This window comes from Meles meles, chromosome 16, assembly GCF_922984935.1.
Source record: "Meles meles chromosome 16, mMelMel3.1 paternal haplotype, whole genome shotgun sequence".
NCBI lineage: Eukaryota > Metazoa > Chordata > Mammalia > Carnivora > Mustelidae > Meles > Meles meles.
In genome coordinates this window covers 22,192,779-22,212,483 of record NC_060081.1, presented here as the reverse complement: position 1 = coordinate 22,212,483, position 19,705 = coordinate 22,192,779, and the positions used below count along the sequence as shown (strand labels likewise).

The window sequence follows — 19,705 nt, the reverse complement described above, 5'->3', positions numbered from 1 at the left end:
ATGCTTAAATATGATAATCACCATAATTAATAGTAAATCAATAAATGTGAAACTATAAATAATCTAAATATTCATTAATAAACTGATATATGATTCTACTCAAATAATGGAACATTACTTATATGTAAATTTTCACTGACAAGGAGTGAACTCCATAACATACTGCTGACGGAAAAAAAGAAAAGATTAAAAATGACATATATACATCAATCATCATCAGGGAAATGCAAACCAAAATTACGAAGAGGTATTACTTCACACCTGTGACAATGGCTAAAATCAACAACACAGGAAATAACAGGGGTAGGTCAGGATGTGGTGAAAAAGGAACCCTTATGCAGTGTGAGTGGGAATGCAAACTGGCGCAGCCAATGGCAAACAGTATGGAGCTTTGCCCCAAAATTAAAAATAGCATTACCCTATGATCTGGGACTCACACTACTGGGTATTTACCCCAAAATACAAAAGCCCTAATTCAAAGGGATACACGCACCCCTGCATTTATAGCAGCATTATTTACAATAGCCAAATTATGGAAGCAGTTCAAGTGTCCATCAACAGACGAACAGATAAAGAAGATGTGGTATATACAATGGAACATTACTCAGCCATCAGAAAAAGAATGAAAGCTTGCCATCTGCAACAACATGGATAGAGCTAGAGAGCAGAATGGTAAGTGAAGTAAGTCAGAGAAAGAAAAATACCATATGATTTCACTCATATGTGGAATTTAAGAAACAAAACAAAGGAGAAAAAAAAGAGAAAAGACAAACCAAGCAACAGACTCTTAATTATAGTGAACTGATGGTTACACAGGGGAGGAGTCGGGCGGATAGGGGAAATGGGGATGGGGATTAAAGAGTACACCAAAATGCATATCCAGCAATTCTACTTTAAGACTTTATCTTAAGGAAATGACAGGACTACTTTCCAAAGACTTATAAATAAGAATGGCAACTGTAATTTAAAATAGCTAACATTTCTTACAAATGATCTCATTTAATCCTCACAACTGCTATTACCTCCATTTTACAGTTAACTTGTTCAAATCACATAGTATATGGAAGACCTGGGAGCTGAATAACACGTACGACACATCTTAGTAGAAGAAAGATCACACCTTATGAATTACCCAAAGGACTCCCGCCTTTATTCAAGGCAAGCAGTGAGGAAGTCACTGGAAGCTGTTGAGCGGGAGAAATGACAGGATCAGGTGTGTATTCTGTAAAGAGTGGTTTGCAGGGAAGACATAAACGAGATGAGAGACACTTGTACATGTTAGATAATTAAATGTAAATGGAGAGAAGACAGATCCAAAAGATGTGAAAAAAACAAAACAAAACAAAAAAAAACACTAAACTAAAATCAAAAGGACCAGTGACCAGTTCGACCTGAGCTGTTAAGGAGAAGGCAGTATTAAGGATGACTCGTAGATTTCTGACCCAAGCAAATGTGTGAATGAGAGTGCTCCTTACATTACAGGTGAAGAGAGAAAAAGCCGAATTTTATTAGCATGTTAAATTCAAGGTGATTATGGAGCCTCAAGAGGAACACCCTGCTGCATTTTTAAGTCTGGGGTGGGGGAAGGAAATAAAACTTTGGGCTTTGATAGCCATATTTTAATTGCAATCATGGCCATCGGAGGAGGTCGTGCAGGGAGAGTGAGAACAAAGATGTCGAAAATCAAGGGAATACTGCTGTGTTAGGAAGAGATGGTCCAAAAGAAGCTCACAGGGAGACTGAGGAGAAACCAGACAAGGAGAAGGACAGAACTGTTGCAGAAAGTCAAGAAAAGAATTTCAAGCAGGGAAAATGTTTCCAGCGAGTTAGTGCTCAGAGAAGTCCCAACAGTAAAGTCTTAAAAGTCTTTCTTTGATTTAGCAATGAAGTGACTATGGACAGGGTGGTTTAAAATGATATATATATATTATAGTTATACATACGGAGAAAGAACTGCACGAATTATCACCAAAATGCAAATGAAATGAGGGTTGACTCTGGGTGGTTAGATACTTGATAATTTTTACTTTCTTCTTTATAATTATTGATGTTGCTTAAATTTTCCAAATAAATACATACTATCTTTGTTATAGGAAAACCATGCTCTTTGTGTTGAAAAAAAAAAGTATATTTAGTTTTTTTTTAATTTAAAAAAAATTTTTTAGTTTTTTAAATTTCTTTTCAGTGTACCAGAATTCATTATTTATGCACCACATCCAGTGCTCCATGCAATATTTGCCCTCATAATACCCACCACCAGGCTCACCCACCTTCCCACCCCCTGCCCCTTCAAAACCCTCAGATTGTTTTTCAGAGTCCATAGTCTCTCATGGTTCATCACCCCCTCAATTTCCCGCAACTCATGTCCTCCATGTTATACTACACAAATAAGTGAAACCATATGAAAACTGACTCTCTGCTTGACTTATTTCACTCGTATATTTAGTTTTTAATACTATAGTTCCACTTGGGACAGATTATCTTGAGAAAGTAATTGAAAAATACATGAAAATATAGATTCAAAGGTATCTATCCCAGCACAATCTAGAATAGTGAAATACTGGCAATAACCTAAATGATCAGTAGTGAATCTGTTAAATAAATTTAGGAGTAACTGTGTAATGGCATACTATAAACGCCACTAAAAATGAAGACAAAGAGATATTCATTACTAGTTCAGTGATCTTGGAAATAATACATATCCTCTAGGAATCAGTTTCCTCATCTGTAAAATGGGAATAAAAAGAACACTTACCTCATAGTGTTTTATCTAGCTTATTAGCTATATCCTACTGTGATCAGAAATAAAAAACCTGATGTTCATGAGCTTCCTTCAACATCATGTACCCCTATTTCAAAACTGACTTTGCTCTCTGTTTTTATTTATTTATTTATTTGACAGAGAGAGAGAGGTCACAAGTAGGCAGAGAGGGAGAAACAGGCTCCCCACTGAGCAGAGAGCCCGATACGGGGCTCGATCCCAGGACCCTGAGATCATGACCTGAGCTGAAGGCAGAGGCTTAAACCACTGAGCCACCCAGGCGCCCCATGCTCTATGCTTTTTAAAAATACTTCAAAATCAACATTCAACTTGGCCATAAATCAAATTAAGAAGATATGCATCTAAGACCACAAAGGCAATGAGCATCAAAGTTGAAAACAGGAAATTCCTATAACTTCTATTCTGTTTTTTCAAGACTCCTATAAATATCACAAGCTAAGCTTATTTATTCACCTACGCATGTAGAAAACAGTGCCTGGAAGACAGAACGGGGCTGATCCGGATGTCTACGGGCCCTGGGGCCAGTACAAGATCGCCTACATTATGGTGACAGAGGGAACTGGATCCCTACTTAACTGAACAACACAATTTATAGAGACATACTGGTTAGCTTCATCAGTTTTACCATCGCTGTCCGTTTATTTTGTTGCTTTAAGCAGCTGAAACCAACCTGCCATGGTCTCTCCCAATCGAGTGGAATAGGAAAGGCTCCAAGCCATGTTCCTATAAAGCTAGAAATTGTAGTGATCTGAAGACTGTTCTCCCAAATGGATGTAACTCTGTAAAACACAAATATGTAAATCACTGGTGGTATCTCTCTGAGCTGCTAGAGCATCAAAAACTAGTGCCAATAACACTACACATACAGGTTCTGTTCACTTAACAACCAGCTCGAGTTGACATCTACTTAACCCTGAACTATTAACAACCAATTAGGAAGATGATATAAATATTTTTCAGTTGGAAAGATAGTAGGTACACATGGTGAGAGTCAAACAATAGGAAGGAGCATTTGCAATGCTAAGTCTTCCTCCCACTCTTATCAACTCTGGTTCTTCTCCCCAGTGGCAGCTGTGATTACCAACAGAGTACATATCCTTCCAGACATAATTTATGCATGCACAAATATGTTTGGAATGATATATATATAGATGTATACATCCTTTATCAAAACTCAAATGCATCATGTTATAAACCCAGTTTTGCTATTTTGTTTTTCCTAGTTAACAGCTATACTAGTACTCCACTACATGGAGCGACCATCACTTATTCAACTAGTCCTTCCTATGGCACATTTCATTTAAACAGATCAACTCTATTTGGTGGGGGAAGGGTAGAGAAAGAACAAAAGATTTCAAAAGGTCCAGCAATTTCACCTACCATTCTTATTGTGTGTATCTTAAGTGTGTATCTTAGAATATAAAGGTGAAAAGACACAATTCTGCCATTCTCTGCCCCTCAGAGTGTGACCACTCAGCCATGTGGAGCATGAGTCTGGTTACAGAAAAGTAAAACCCCACCACAATGTAGTACATCAGGTTCCAAATATTCAGTTGTTTAAAATTCAAGGTTGACTTATCAAGTTTATGAAAAGCAGTTTCTTCCAGCAAGTGTGAGAATTACTGAAGACATCTGTTTTGTTAAAGGATTTCTTTCATCAGAAACAGGCCAGACGGGCACCTGGGTGGCTCAGTGGGTTAAGCCGCTGCCTTCGGCTCAGGTCATGATCTCAGGGTCCTGGGATCGAGTCCCGCATCGGGCTCTCTGCTCAGCAGGGAGCCTGCTTCCCTCTCTTTCTCTCTCTCTCTCTCTCTCTGCCTGCCTCTCTGCCTACTTGTGATCTCTCTCTGTCAAATAAATAAATAAAATCTTAAAAAAAAAAAAAAGAAAGAAACAGGCCAGACACATAAAATATACGCTGAATTAAAGTAACCCCAAATGACACGTCAGCTCATAAGCCAATCCCTCCATCAACTGTCTCTCTCATTACTGCCCCTCCCCCACCCTACAAAAGATAACTTCAGCTCTTGAAATCAATTTTCTGGAAGAAGATTGGAGCCAATCGCCATAGGTCCAAATTCGTATTACTTTCTAGGCAATTGTTATTGTTCTTTTTTATTTTATATAACACCTAAAAATGCAAGTCAATTTCTTTAGCCAGCATTCAACAAGACAGAGAGCCATTTCAATCTCGGAGGGGGAAAAAAAAAACCGATGAGTTTAATGTAAAGAGGTAACTGTACTCTTCGGGCAATTTAAAGGATTTCCTAGGGTTATTTTTGAAATCTGTGGCTGTCAAATGTTGGCTAGTTTTCACTTAACACACAACTCCTGTATGTTGCAATACATAATGTGTCTAGAGACATAAAGTCTGGGAGAGGTTGAGAGCAAGGTTTACTTTCTGCTGGGAGGGGTTTACTTCTTCCATTTTTTGGAAGAGGAAGTTCCGCCAGAACTGGAAGAACCAGTGGCATTTGGGCTTGATGAACTGGAGAAAGACTCGCACTGCAGGTAGAAAGAACGAAAATAAGATTGGTTGAGGCTGAGTGAAGAAGGCGAAATAAGGCTGGAAAAGTAGGTTAGAGTTAGGATTCTTTTTTTTACTTTTTATTTATTATTTTTTTAAAAGATTTTATTTATTTATTTGACAGACAGAGATCACAAGTAGGCAGAAAGGCAGCAGAGAGAGAGAGAGGAAGGGAAGCAGGCTCCCCGCTGAGCAGAGAGCCCGACGCGGGGCTCGATCACAGGACGCTGGGATCATGACCTGAGCTGGAGGCAGAGGCTTTAACCTGCTGAGCCACCCAGGTGCCCCTAGAGTTAGGATTTTTAAAAATAACATCTTTGCTGAATACAGTGAAAATCTGCCCCAGATAACCTTTCCCCAGCCATAGAGTTCACGCGTTTAAAGTGCACAACGCAATGTTTTTCAGTGTATTTACAGCTGTGCAACCATCATCCCCAAATGACACCCTTTTACCCGTTAGCAATCATTCCCCATTTTCCCTTCCCTCCAGTCCCAGGCTACCATTAATCTACTATCTGTCTCCATGGATTTGCCTCTTCTGAACACTTCATATACTTGGAATCATACATTGTCTTTTGTGACTGGCTTCTTTCACTTAGCATAATGTTTTCAAGATCCATCCACTTTGCAGCATACTTCCTTTTTATTGCCAAATAATAATTTATTATATGGATATAATCACATTTATTTTTCCCATGCATCACTTCCTGGGACATTAGAGTTGTTTTGACTTTTTGGCCACTACGCATAATGCTACTATAAATAGTCACATACAAGTTTTGTGCGGACATATGTTCTCATTTTTCTTGGGGATACAGTACGAAAAGGAACTGCTGGTTCGTATGACAACTATGTCTAACCTTTTAAAGGAACTGCCAGGCTGCTTTCCAAAGCAGCTGAGCCATCTTATATTGCCACTCGCAATGTGTAAGAATTCCAATTTCGCCCCATCCTTGCTAATTCTTGTTATTACTGATCCCAGCCACCTTAGTGGGTGTGAAACAGTATCTTATTGGGGTAGATTTAGGGTTAGGATTTTGGAAAAACCTGAAAAGTCACACTAAAGAAGCCACTGAAGGTTTTAAATCAAGGCAGATACGATCAGAGCTATGCTTTAACAAGGGGCCGGTACATGGCTTATCTAACATCTAAGCTCCAAGTTCCTTGGGCTAAGGGGCAAGATCCATGCCTGCACATTTTTCATTTTTATAGCACACTGAGACCATCGGTTACAAAATGTGCAAACATATAAGAAGCTGTCCTCTATTTTGTTGATGTATCCAAAGGGGTTTATGATCTTACACATAATATTAAAAAATAAATGGACCTAAGACCTAGTTTTAAAAATAGAAAAACTCTGTAGCCTATCTTTGTAAAATTAAAATTTAATATTCATCAAAATCATAATACATATCAACACCTTCAAGGTCCCAGATCACAATCTGAGGGTGACACCTACTACCAATCCCTCTCTACATCCCTCTCCACTCCTTCCTGATTTCTGCTCCCAAGGCAGACACTGTAAACTCTTCACTGTTTCTTCTATGTACCTCAAAATGTAAAGACCATACATTAGGTATAGACTTTTCAAGACATAGTTACTCCCTGCTTTCTACACTGGAAGGAGAGGACTTAGTACCCTTTCCCCAGAAGCCTGCCATCAACACATACTCATTTCTCCCTGACTCACCATCCCCTTCTGCATGGTAACATTTCCTCTCGGCTGAATCAACAGCAAGTATCTACATCATTGCGGTCATGAAAACGTTCATGACAGCTGAACTACATAGTAAACCAGTCACATTTCTTTTTTTCTAGTAATTTTTTCATGTTCTTTCGATGTTAAGAACTGCCTCGTTTTATCCTCCATTTGTTTACGTACCTGTCACTAAACCATCCTCAAATATTCCAAAGAAACTAAACATCACCTCTAAATACTTGTTTGTGCTCTGTTTTCCTTCTGTCTTTCTTTTTGGAGGCACCTCACCTGCTCCGAGCTGGACTGGCCGCTCTCTAGGCCTGAAGCATAGCTGCTATCCTGTAAGGTCCCTATATCATCATCCTGTGAATTCCCCTTGCCGCTCTCAATGCTTTTCAGTGTCCTGCTTCCTAAACTCCCAAGACTTCCTTATACTCTCATTTTTCTTTCTTTTTTTTAAAGTACCTCCTTCAGGGGCGCCTGGGTGGCTCAGTGGGTTAAAGCCTCTGCCTTCGGCTCAGGTCATGATCCCAGGGTCCTGGGATAGAGCCCCGCATCGGGCTCTCTGCTCAGCGGGAAACCTGCTTCCTCCTCTCTCTCTGCCTCTCTGCCTCCTTGTGATCCCTGTCTGTCAAATAAATAAAATCTTAAAAAAAAAAAAAAGTACCTCCTTCAGTAGAATCCTGAGAAAGGGTAAATAGATTTTAAAGATTGTTTAAAGTCTAAAAAGGACTTGACTGTAACTGTTGGAAATCATTTTGCCTCAGAATTTTGAAGGGATTTGTCCATTATTTTCTGTTTCCCGCATGAAAAGTTCAGACATTCTGGCTCCCACTCCTCTCTAGGTAAGATGTTCCTCCCTCCACTGTCCTCTCTGGTAGCCTTTGGAATTTTCTCTTAACTCTTGGTTATCTAAAATTTCACAACCCTATGTCTTGGAGTGGGTGTCTTTTCAGCCAGGACGCTGGAAACCCATGGGCCTTCTTAATCAATAATGTCAAGTCTTTTGGTTCTTGGCATTTTCTTTTTAAAGACTTGCTTTTTATGCCCAGATCCCTTAAGACTGTCTTTTTCTTACTCTTTTGCTGAAATACTACCATTTGGAATTAACCCCCCCCCCTTTTTTTTTTACCTTTTAATCCATTTTCCATATTTTTGCCTTTTTTTGTTTGACTAAAGGAACTTTTTAACTTTTGTCTCTATTTCTGTTGAATTTTTTTCTCTCATATTTTTTAAAAAAGATTTATTTATTTATTCGACAGACAGAGATCACAAGTAGGCGGAGAGGCAGGCAGAGATGGGGGTGGGGAGAAGCGGGCTCCCTGCTGAGCAGGGAGCAGATGCTGGGCTCAATCCCAGGATCCTGAGATCATGACCTGAGCTGAAGGCAGAAGCTTAACCCACTGAGCCACCCAGGCGCCCTCTCATATTTTTTAAATTTCCAAGAGCTTCTTGTTCCTTGAATATTCCTTTTGACTGTCTCCTGTTCATGTCTTACGGATATAAAACAACAGACATTTTTTAGAATTATCTTCTGGTTTTTATATCACCTTTGTTTCTACTGGGTTTCTTTTTTGTTTTCATTTCTGCATTTCACTTTAGAGGTGTGTCTGAAACGCCTAGTGATTGTTCATTTTTCATTCTACTTAAAAGTAAAATATTTTATGTGAAATGTTCAGAACAGGCAAATCTAGAGAGACAGCAAGTATTTTAGTGGTTGCCTGGGAAGGGGGTGAGGGGTTGTGCCAGGGTGGGTAGGAGGGGGACTGCTAATGGGCAGAGTTTCATTTTGGCATGGTAAGATGTTCTAAAATTAGGTTGTGGTGATGGTTACAAAGCTGTGTCTATACTTAAAAACCACTGAACTGTATACTTGAAATGGTGGGTTTTATGGTATGAAGTTGTATCTCAATAAAGGTATGTTTAAAAACAAACAAACAACAAAAAAGAAGCACACTAAACAGATGACTAGATGTTCACTGTGCATGAGCAGCACGAGTCTCCTGGTGGGATTCACTGTGCCAGGGAGTGAATAGGAACCCTGCCTTTCAGAGAACCCTCAAATGTCAGTAACTGTAGGTTTTTCTTTTGTGCCATTTTTTCCCTGAAAGTACTTCTATTCCCTGCCTAGCCTGGCTGTCGGTATTCTGGGCCAAAGGAGTGAAAAGGACTAGGCATGTGAGGATTCATCATTCAATACGTAGAATCTCATTTAATCCCCATTCCCTGAAGAGACTGTACCAAACAGCTGTAGGATCTGGGGCCAGCCAGAGTAGGTGGGGGTAGAGCTGTATTTACTCCATCTTCCCTTCCTCCGCTGTCTAACTTCTACTGCTTATATTACTTTTATAGTGCTCCTATTTTTTTCACTGTAACCCTAGTTTGCAACTACTTTTTTTTAATGTAGTGAGCCCCCTTAATGTGCAAACTGCACGATTCCTTCATTTGGGGAAGCTGTCTTCCATCAAATATTGAATTACTTCCTATTTTGTTATTTTAGGAACAGTAGCTAGTCTTAAGTTCATCTCCTTTGTTCTCTGCATTTATCATTTCTTTTCTAACTGCTTTACTCTTCCCTACCTCTTTCATTCTGATTGGCTCAAACTTTTTTTCCAAGCTAGAACTTGATTTCTTAATTTGTCTGTTTCTAATTTATGACCTGTGGTGGTGTGGTTTGGATTCTCATTTTATTTCATTAATTCTGCAATCTCCTTCTCCACCTCATTTTTTTTCATCTTATCTTTGAGCTTTTATTGAATTTATGCTCTCAATGACACTATTCTATGATAAACCATGTAGAGTTTATTTTTTTCCCCTGGGTACTATTTTCTTCCAGACCGGATTCTTTTGTCTTGCCTTTTTCTTCTTATTATTCTACAATGTGTTTTTAGGGATGCCATGCCATTTCTTTTCATCTTGCTCACACTTTGCATGGGCACACTGCCCACATTACATATTTGCTCAGATACAATGAGTGAATTATCTTTAAAACTGTCTTCCCACCTTAACTAGCACCATTTTTTCCTGTCCTGAAGCAGCACTTGAGGACTGGATGTTATTTGCTACTCAGTTTTCTGCAACCTGAGGCAGAAGAAAAGAATGGGGAGGCAACATAAGGGAAATGCTATCTGTGCAATTTACTCAGTGATATTCTGTTGAAATTTAATAAATTGCTCGACAGATCAAACTTCCAAAAATTTCTAACCAGAGCTTATGCATCCCATTAGAAATCAGACGAAGCTACAGTGGCAGCAGTCTGGCCCCTTGGCAGAGCCCATAGGCAGCAGCCCTCATAAATTGATAAAAAGGAAACAGCCCTGACTGGGAATTAGGGAAACAGCACTCTATTGGTAGGTTAAGTTCAAATTCTTCAAATGAAAACTTTAGCTGGGCAGTCTCTGTCAACTTCTTTTGATCTAGGAATTCCACACCAGGAATCTCGTCTACTGAAACTATTGTACAAGTATATAAAATTATATGGTACAGAGATGTCAGAATAACATTATTTAAAATCCTGAAAACTTGAAAATAATCTTCGGTAGGAAATTAAATAAACCATGTTACAGGGAATGCTTGCCCAACATTCATCTCACCCCCGATGATCAGACTAATTAAATCATGGTGATTCCATTCTCTCTCCCAGGGATTAGCTTAGGGAGGCTCAAAGGCAGAGAAGTTGCTATCATCTCACTATCAGCCTGAGGCTAAGAACCAGGAGACTCAGTAAGAAGCACAGTTAGACTGTGACTGTCTCTCTGTAGAAGCACTGTTACATTTTGACTGTCTGTCTGTGTCTAGAACCATACAATCTCTATCTGTCAGATAATCAGTTTCCCGATTGTTGAAACCAATGTAACTGGCAGTATTCTTACTTAAGGATGAAGATATACTAAGGACATTATGCAAGAAGAGGTAGATTATACACACATACAGCTAACAATGTTCTTAATAAGTTAAAAAAGAAGTTATAAAGCAGTGATAGTATAAACTGCAAATATGTGATACACGTGGACAAGCTTAGACTAAAATCTGTCGCAATGGCTGCTTCTCTGGTAGGATTATAGGATCTTTAGCCTTCTATATTTTTCTATTATTTGCGTTTTTAAACTATATATTCTTTTGTAATAAACAAGATAAAAAATAAATTCTTTTGTATTAACTAATTTATAGCAGCGCTGACACTGGTTTATTCCCCTTCTGTAAGTTTCCATGACAAAGTCATCTAAATTCTATGTTTTGGGGTTAATTTTTTCATAGTTAAGGAATGTATACATAGTCAAGAGGGCTGAGACTAGAATAAATGGCTCACCACCTGTGGACAAACTTGAAAACTAAAAAAATATTACAGATCAATCTTCATGACAATGCGCTCCAAGTAACTGTCTATATTATTTGCCTCCACTGAAATTCATCTTATCAAACATTAATTGAAATAGACCATGCTGAAAGCTTGCTATGTTCTAGACGTTGTATCAGGTGCCTGGGGTAGCTAACAGTGAACACTGTGGCTTAGATAGGCTGTCACCAAAACAATGCTTCTTCAAATGGAGCTGATCTTTTAACCGTTCAGCTCTTCATCTAAAGAGGAGACCCCACACAACTAACTCCTCTTGGTGGCTAGAGATATTTTACAGAACCTGACTCCCCTACTGAATGAGTATTAAAATCAGTGCCTCTTTGCCACTAAATTTTCATACCCTTATCATGGCTAAATTATCCTTTTTTAATAATGTATAAATTTTTGGTCATTCACTACCTTTTTATTTTTAAATGTCCTCGGTAGTTTTTTCAATATAAAATTGATTCCCATGAAAGATGACCAAAAATGCCTGCTGTCTTTATCTAAACAAACAGGTCTTACTATCTTGACCTTGGCGAGATAACCACAAATTCAGGAACCTACTCAGAAATTCAAGTGTTTCAGTTCACCAAAAGTGGTCAGATCCTAAGTTAAAACATGCGAAAAACAGCATAAAAGAACTGAAAAATCAAAAAGCAAATTCCAATGAAAAATACAGGTTTAAGGTAGTCAGAATACTACCTTCTTTTGTAAGAAAGTCTACAAAAGGAAAAAAACCCACAATAATTATAACAGCAAGGTAACAAACTGAATTATACTAGTACACATTAAGTATGCTCAGTAATAAATACCAAATAGAAGTTGGCAGAAGTTAAGAGACCAAATTATTTTTCTACCTTCAGGGTTTCTTTAAAATAGCATTCCTTTGTATTTTTTTAATCTAGAATAACTTCATTATTTACTTTAAGGAGAAGTCTTGTTAAAATAGTGTCCTTTATGTCATTTAGTTAAGTATTAAATCTCTCTTTTTTTTTTATTTTATTTTATTTATTTATTTGACAGAGAGAGAGAGAGAGATCACAAGTAGGCAGAGAGGCAGGCAGAGAGAGAGGAGGAAGCAGGCTCCCTGCGGAGCAGAGAGCCCGACGCGGGGCTCGATCCCAGGACCCTGAGATCATGACCTGAGCCGAAGGCAGCGGCCCAATCCACTGAGCCATCCAGGCGCCCCAAGTATTAAATCTCAACACAACAGTACTCTTGGGACAGAATTCCTACACAGTTCTCAGGATCAAAGCTTTTATATTTCTCAGTCTTCACTGGGTTATCATCTATTCAATATTAATCATGCAAATAAATAAATAAACAATTTGGATATAGTACTTATTTTGCATAGAAAAGTATAAAACATTTATACTGATTCCATACCGAGCAAGATGTAAGCCCAATTAAAAACTGGCCTGTTCATTCTGAACATTTTAGTTGTATTTCAGTAATACCAAAACAAAACAAAAAAAACTCTTCTGTGTTTTAAAGGCTAAGACACAGGATAAAGGATAAAAATGTTTAAAGCCCTAAAATCTGTAATAAAAGTATTTTATGAACTTTTAATGAATTAGAACTAGAGCATAAGGACTTCAATCAGAACTTTAATTTCTGTTGTAAATAATTATTGAGTAGAAACAAAATGTATTATTCATATTAGTATAACCTCCAATTCTCTGAAACCAAAGTTGTGACTCAATACAAATAATGCTAACTGTGTACTGGGACAATTCTGAAATAATATACAAGTTGTGTGAGTATTTCATATTATCACTTCAGAACCACCAGATCTTTGCATTTTAAAAATATTTTTGCTTAACAGTGGACATTTAAGAAGGCCAACTCTAACATTAAACAAGTTAACCTATCAAATTAACTGTTCCCTTAACTCACTCAAAATTTGACATGTTTTTTATGCAAAATTCTTAAAGTGTGATAAAAATGCTAGGGAAGAAACTGAAGTATCGCCCGGGATGGTGGAGACATGAACACTTAAGTTGCTCTCTCATGACAAAGCTCAAATTAATTTTACATTAAACCAACTGAAAAAATGTCCTCCTTTTCCATGGTTGTCCATGCCCTGTACTCCTTGGTCTGTTACCTAAACCAGGAAGAGGTACTAAGACAAACAGCAGCCAGGATTGGAAGAATGAAATATAAAAATGCTCCCTGATATTTATTAATCCATTTGACAAACATTTCTTAAGCATTTGCTATTTGATTTCATTTATCTCACTCAGCTCTGGTACAACCCTGCAAGGTGTTTATTAGTATTCTGCTAACAGTATTACACATGAGGATCTCTGAAGTTAAATGAATAGCTTCTCTAAGATCACTTGGGCCACTACAAAGAGAAGATAGGAGTTCATTTTCTAACCCTCAGTGTGGTCTCCTAAAACCTTCTGTCCTATCAGATGATCTGCATTCAAGTCGCAGCTCTACTGCTTACTGGCTATTCCAGGGCTTGGGCAAATCACTAAACCTGTCAGCTTTCTAGTATCTTCACCTAGAAAACTGTGAAAACAAAAGTATCTTACCAGACTGCTGTGAAATTTAAATGCTGTTAAGACACATGAACGTGCTTTAAAAGTTGTTACTTTTGCATATTACTATTTCATACCCCTCCCTGTGCAAGTTAACTGTTTCATATTACAAATTGATTGTTTTTAGCTATAGACCTCCAGCAACTGAGCTTGTTGCATGTTAGAAATTTTCGAAGGCTATTTTTGCAGTCTACCTAAGTTTAGGTGGCTTAAAAGAAATCTAAAAACTTCTTGATACAGGCCTAACTTTCAACACCCCTCCCCCCAAATAAGCTTAATACTGGCAAAACCTAACCTATTATAATTTTCATTTCAACTAGGTAGTGTATTACTATGGTTTAAATTTCAAAAGACACCAAACGGTAGTTAGTTGGTGCAAAGTTTTCTGAGCTGGTCCCCTAGCTTCTCAGACCCCCTCCCCAGAGATAACCAGTATTTTTATCAGTTTCTCATGTATTCTTCCAAAGATACACAGGTATATCTATTCTCTCCTGCCCACTTTTTACATAAATGGTAGCATCCTACATACATTTTTTCACCATGCTTTTTTCCACTTAACAGCATATCAGTAAATAAAGAAATGGTTGGGTTTTTGTTGTTTTTTAGCTACACTAAATTTAACATAATCCACCCCTTATTAAAGGATATTTAAGCTGTTTTCAAAGCTACAATGAGTAATCTTACACATTCAATATTTTGTAGGTATGAAAATATACCTAGTGCATAAGATTCTAGAAGTGGAACTGCTAGGTCAAAGATGGGTGTTTTTTATTTTTACAGATATTACTAAACTGCCCTTCACAGAGCGTGAACGAATTTGTATTCCCATTGGCACTACCTCCCCAAACCTTTAACATTATGTATTATGAAACTCACAGATCTTTGTCAGTTTGCTTGCTAGCTGGAAAATGGTATCCCCCTTCCTATAATTTTTAGTGTTACTTTGCGATAGATCCTTCTGAGAAGGGATAAAGTGCCAACAGGTACGAAAACAAAGTGACAACAAATGAACCCTACAAATCTCAAAGTATCCAAAAGTTGAATTTTATAGTAAACTTTTTAAAAACCTCTTTTTAACCCAGCAGAAAACAACAGGCATGCTGCAAGGTATACTTCAGGCTAAATGTAGAAATAGGATTAAAGCAGAATTAGAAAATATATACATATTAAATTTGCGGTAAGTTACTAAGAGAAGGGTAGTTTCTCTGTTTCCCTTGAGTTTTGAAGTTTGATTTTTTTTTATTTTAAAATATTAGGCATTTATATATATAGCCAGTTCCGCTATAATGCTTGTTTTGAACATGCAAATTTGTTCCAGTTTGACTGATTTATTATGGAACAATATGAGCAGTTTCACCTGAAAAACACAAAGTGAACACATAAAAACTGCACCCAATGGCACTTAGCAGTGTATGAACACACAAAATGTGCACATCCCCCAAACACCGATCACATAATCAAAACAGTGGTGTACTGACATAAGGATAAACATATAGGTCAATGGAAAAACAATGAAAGATCATGTGTTTATGACCAACTGATTTTTGACAAGGATGCCAAAATCCCTCAAAGGGGAAGAACAGCCTTCTCAACAAAACGTGCTGGGATAACTGGTGAGCTGCATGCAAAAGAATGAAAGTAGACCCTTACCTCACACTGTATACGAAATAATACAAAATGGACCAAAGACCCAAATGTAAATCCTCAAACTATAAAACTCTTGGAAGAAAACATGGGAGTAAATCTTTATGACCTTGGATCTGGCAATGGATTTTTAGATAGGACCCTTCAAGATGCACAAGCAACAAAAGACAAGAACTGATAAATAAGATTTCATCAAAATTAAAATCATTTGTGCTTCAAAGGACCCAATGAAGAAAGTGAAAAGATAACCCACAGAAAGAATGTGCAAATCATGTATACGCTAAAGGATCTGTATTTAGAATATATAAAGAACTCTTACAACTTAATGGTAAAAAAAGACAAATAACCCAATTCAAAAATAACCAAAGGATCTGAAGAGATATTTCTCTAAGGAAGACATGTAATTGCTAACAGGCACATGAAAAGATGCTTGACATCATTAGCTGGTAGGGAAATGGAAATAAAAAACACAAGGAGATAACAATTTATGTCCATTAGGATGGCGATAGTCATAAAGGCAGATAATAACAACTGTTGGCAAGGACGCAGGAGAACTGTAGCCTTCATACCCTGCTGTGGAACGTAAAATGGTGCATCCACCTTGGAAAACTGGCAGTTCCTCAAACAAGTTATCATAAGACCTAAAAATTCTACTCCTGAGCACATACTCAAAAAACTCAAAACATTATGTCCATACAAAAACCTGTATACAAGTGCTTACAGCTGCTTCGTCATAATAGCAAAAAGTAGAAACAACGTGGATGTCCACCAGTTGATGAATGGATAAGCACAATGTGGTATACAGCCGCACAATGGAATCTTACCTGGTCATAAAAGGGAATGAATTACTGCATAGATGAACCTTGAAAATATTATGGGTAAGTGAAAGAAGCTAATCACAAAATACCACATTTTATATGATAACATTTTTATGGATGTCCAGAACAGGCAAATCTATAGAAACAGTAAAGAGATTAGTGGTTGCTTAGGGCTAGGGGAGAGGGGATAAGGAAGTGATACCTAAAGGGTATGAAGTTTCTTTCTTTCTTTCTTTCTTTTTTTTTAAAGATTTTATTTATTTATTTGACAGAGACCACAAGTAGGTAGAGAGGCAGGCAGAGAGAGAGGAAGCAGGCTCCCTGCTGAGCAGAGAGCCCGATGTGGGGCTTGATCCCAGGACCCTGAGATCATGACCTGAGCTGAAGGCAGAGGCTAAACCCACTGAGCCACCCAGGCGCCCTGAAGTTTCTTTCTTGAGGTGATGAAAATATTCTAAACTTTACTGTGATGATGGCTGCATGACTCTTGTGAATATATTAAAACCACTGAATTGTACATTTTAAGTAGGCAAAGTGTATGGTCTTTGAATTTTATCTCAATACTACTTTTAAAAAACCCATCTCCCTGGGTTGCTGGAGGGGATGTGGGCAGGGCAGGGTGGGGGGATAAATGGGGGATGGGCATTAAGGAGAACACCTGTGATGAGCACTGGGTGCTGTATGTAAGTGATGAATTACTAAATTTTACTCCCGAAACTAATATTATACTGTATGTTAACTAACTGGAATTTAAATAAAAAATTGAAACATAAAACAACAAAAACAAAAACAAAACCCCAACTCCCAGCTTCCTTAGTTTCCCTCATGTGTATGAGTCACACCTCCCACATCCAGTCCTTAACTTCCCATCAGAGTTCTAACAACCCTCCTTTACGACTTCATAATAACTTACAGTGGCAACTCTTCCCACGCTACTCCCAAAAAGCAAATTTCAAGTTTGTTTGTTTTTTTCCCAAGGAAAAGGACCATATTCATTATAATGTTTATCTATTTCTTAACTATTTAACATGTATAAAACTATACTACCATTTTTATTAAGTTCCTATCTTTTTAGGAGTTATTGTCAGAGTTTTTGAGTGTTATGCCTCAATCCCGCCTTTCCCATAAGTTCTGTGTTTTTTAGTGTCCAATTTTGCATGGTGCAGGGATTTCTAGGAATGCGCACGCCATACTATGGCAGAACTAACTGCACAATGAGAATCAGATGATAATGTCTCCCCCAAATAAACCATTAATCAGAAACACAGTTCAAAGCTGGATAAATCACCAATCCAAATCTATAATGTTTCTACTGGTTTTCACTGCTTAACAGTTTCAAACTAAAATGCTAAAAGAAATGAATGCCATTAGGAATACTATGGTAACAATGTGGGATGGGAAAGAGTTTTCAATGACTGCACTTTTGTTTTCTAGAGACCTTATCAATACCAGAAGACAATTCTGCAGGGAAACAATATTCATTTCAAAAGGAAAATGTCAGTAATTTATGGAGCCTAGCTAATAGCCAGCGTGCATCCTCTGTATTATACTGGTTGTTCCCTTCCAAATTACAAAACTATCACTTCCCTTCAGTTTCTATAGCTTCCTTCATTATCTTATCACGGATGTCTTTCCCTTTTCCTTTCATCTCACCAAATCTCACACTCCGGATCCAAATCCTTTACAGATACTTTCCCTTCCAGCCTTCCTACCCCTCTGAGTTCTAATAGCACTTACTATCTGATTTACACAATTATAATCTCATATTGTTTGTTCGTTTTATTCTTGTCCCTTGACCATACAACTTCTCAAAGAGAGAATCATGGCTAATACTTCAGAATCCACACAAAGCCTGCACAGCATGGAGAACAGAGTAAGAACTCAAGAAATTTTTGCTACTGGTTGGTAAATGGGACAAAATCATGGGCACCAAATAAGCTTTCAGCTTTCTTACTTACAATTTAACCATTTGTGATATGAACCATTTCAATGCCTTTGTAGAAGCTAAAATTTTAACTTAGCCGTGCTGAATTTATACTTATACATGGCTGCTAAGGAAATAAAATCCTATGAAACTTGCACTCAGAAGTCTTACCACAAAAAAGGCTAAATAAGAAATTACAGTTGTTATACTAATAAGCATTTTTAGATTTTGGACCCCAATTCTACATTATAAGAGGTATGGAAGCAATTTTATCTGTAGCAATTTTAGTACAGTGATAAATCATCCCTGAGGAGTGGTTCTCAAAGCCTTCTTTTGGTAGCGGAAACTTTTTTCAAACAAAAGGCAAAGTGGGATCCTCCCATACAGAAGAAAAGCAGAGCTGATCTTGCTAAAGTGGGGAGGAGCCTCTAGTTCCACCTGCTTGAGTCCCCCTCAAATGGAATATAACCCCCTCCCTATCCCCACTTCCCAACCGTGGTGGGCCCTTGAGGCATCCCTGAGAACCACAGCCCTGAAAAACACTCATAGAATAATCTGAAAGCATCCAGGAATGGAAAAATACTACATTAACTTGTTTAAATTTCAAACACCACTAAAATATAAAATTAAAACTTACCCATTTCTACTGAAAACTCTTAGCCATGCTTTGATGTTTGGCCCTAACAAACACAAACAAGGTACAGTAGTAAAGGTTGACAAAGTAACTGCAAATAAAAATGTTTCCAACACCAACCTAGAAAAAAAAAAAAGCTTTATTAATTTTAAAAGCATTAAAGGTGTATGGACACAACATAATCTTGGTTACTTAAATAGAGTCAACATGAAAACATTTTCTTATATTTTACTTTGAAAGGTAACACGAGTCCTACCAAAATGATAATTAAAAAACATTTTAATACTGAAAAACAAGCTATGAAAAACAATCTAGCAAATATCTGGCTTCGTTTTTTTTTTTTTTTTTAAGATTTTATTTATTTATTTGCCACAGAGCAAGAGCAAGAGAACATGCACACAACCAAGGGGAGTGGCCCACAGAGGGAGAAGCAGGCTCCCAGCTGAGCAAGAAGCCTGATGCAGGACTTGATCCCAGGACCCTGGAATCATGACCTGAGTCGAAGGCAGACCCTCAACCAACTGAGCCACCCAAGCGTCCCAAATATCTGGCTTTAATGATAGAGTTCAGAAGTGTTAAATGCCCTCTAATCTATATGAGACTCTCCACTGCAAGAAACCCCATTTTTAGATAATTAACTTCCTTCCTGAAGAAGTTCTTCTGGAACTTTCTCTGTAACCACTGGTTCAACTCTAGCTTATACTGGAGCCACTTGGAAAGTGAGATAAACTAAAGCTTGGGGAAGTGTTTCTGAGATCTGAGAACTTGCTTTTGATAAAACGCTGATGCTGC

General features: G+C 37.8%; 1 protein-coding gene across 2 annotated transcripts in view; it reads right to left on the bottom strand.

The window, feature by feature from the left end:
• The window catches only part of PIGF (phosphatidylinositol glycan anchor biosynthesis class F), a 36,113-nt gene that overhangs the window by 11,907 nt on the left and 4,501 nt on the right, over positions 1 to 19,705 (bottom strand). For both annotated transcript variants that reach the window (XM_045980726.1, XM_045980727.1), the window contains exons 4-5: positions 18,917 to 19,033; positions 3,453 to 3,561 (exon numbers count right to left, since the gene is read on the bottom strand). In XM_045980726.1, the coding sequence (XP_045836682.1) occupies positions 3,453 to 3,561; positions 18,917 to 19,033 (226 nt within the window). The remainder of the gene's footprint in view (positions 1 to 3,452; positions 3,562 to 18,916; positions 19,034 to 19,705) is intronic.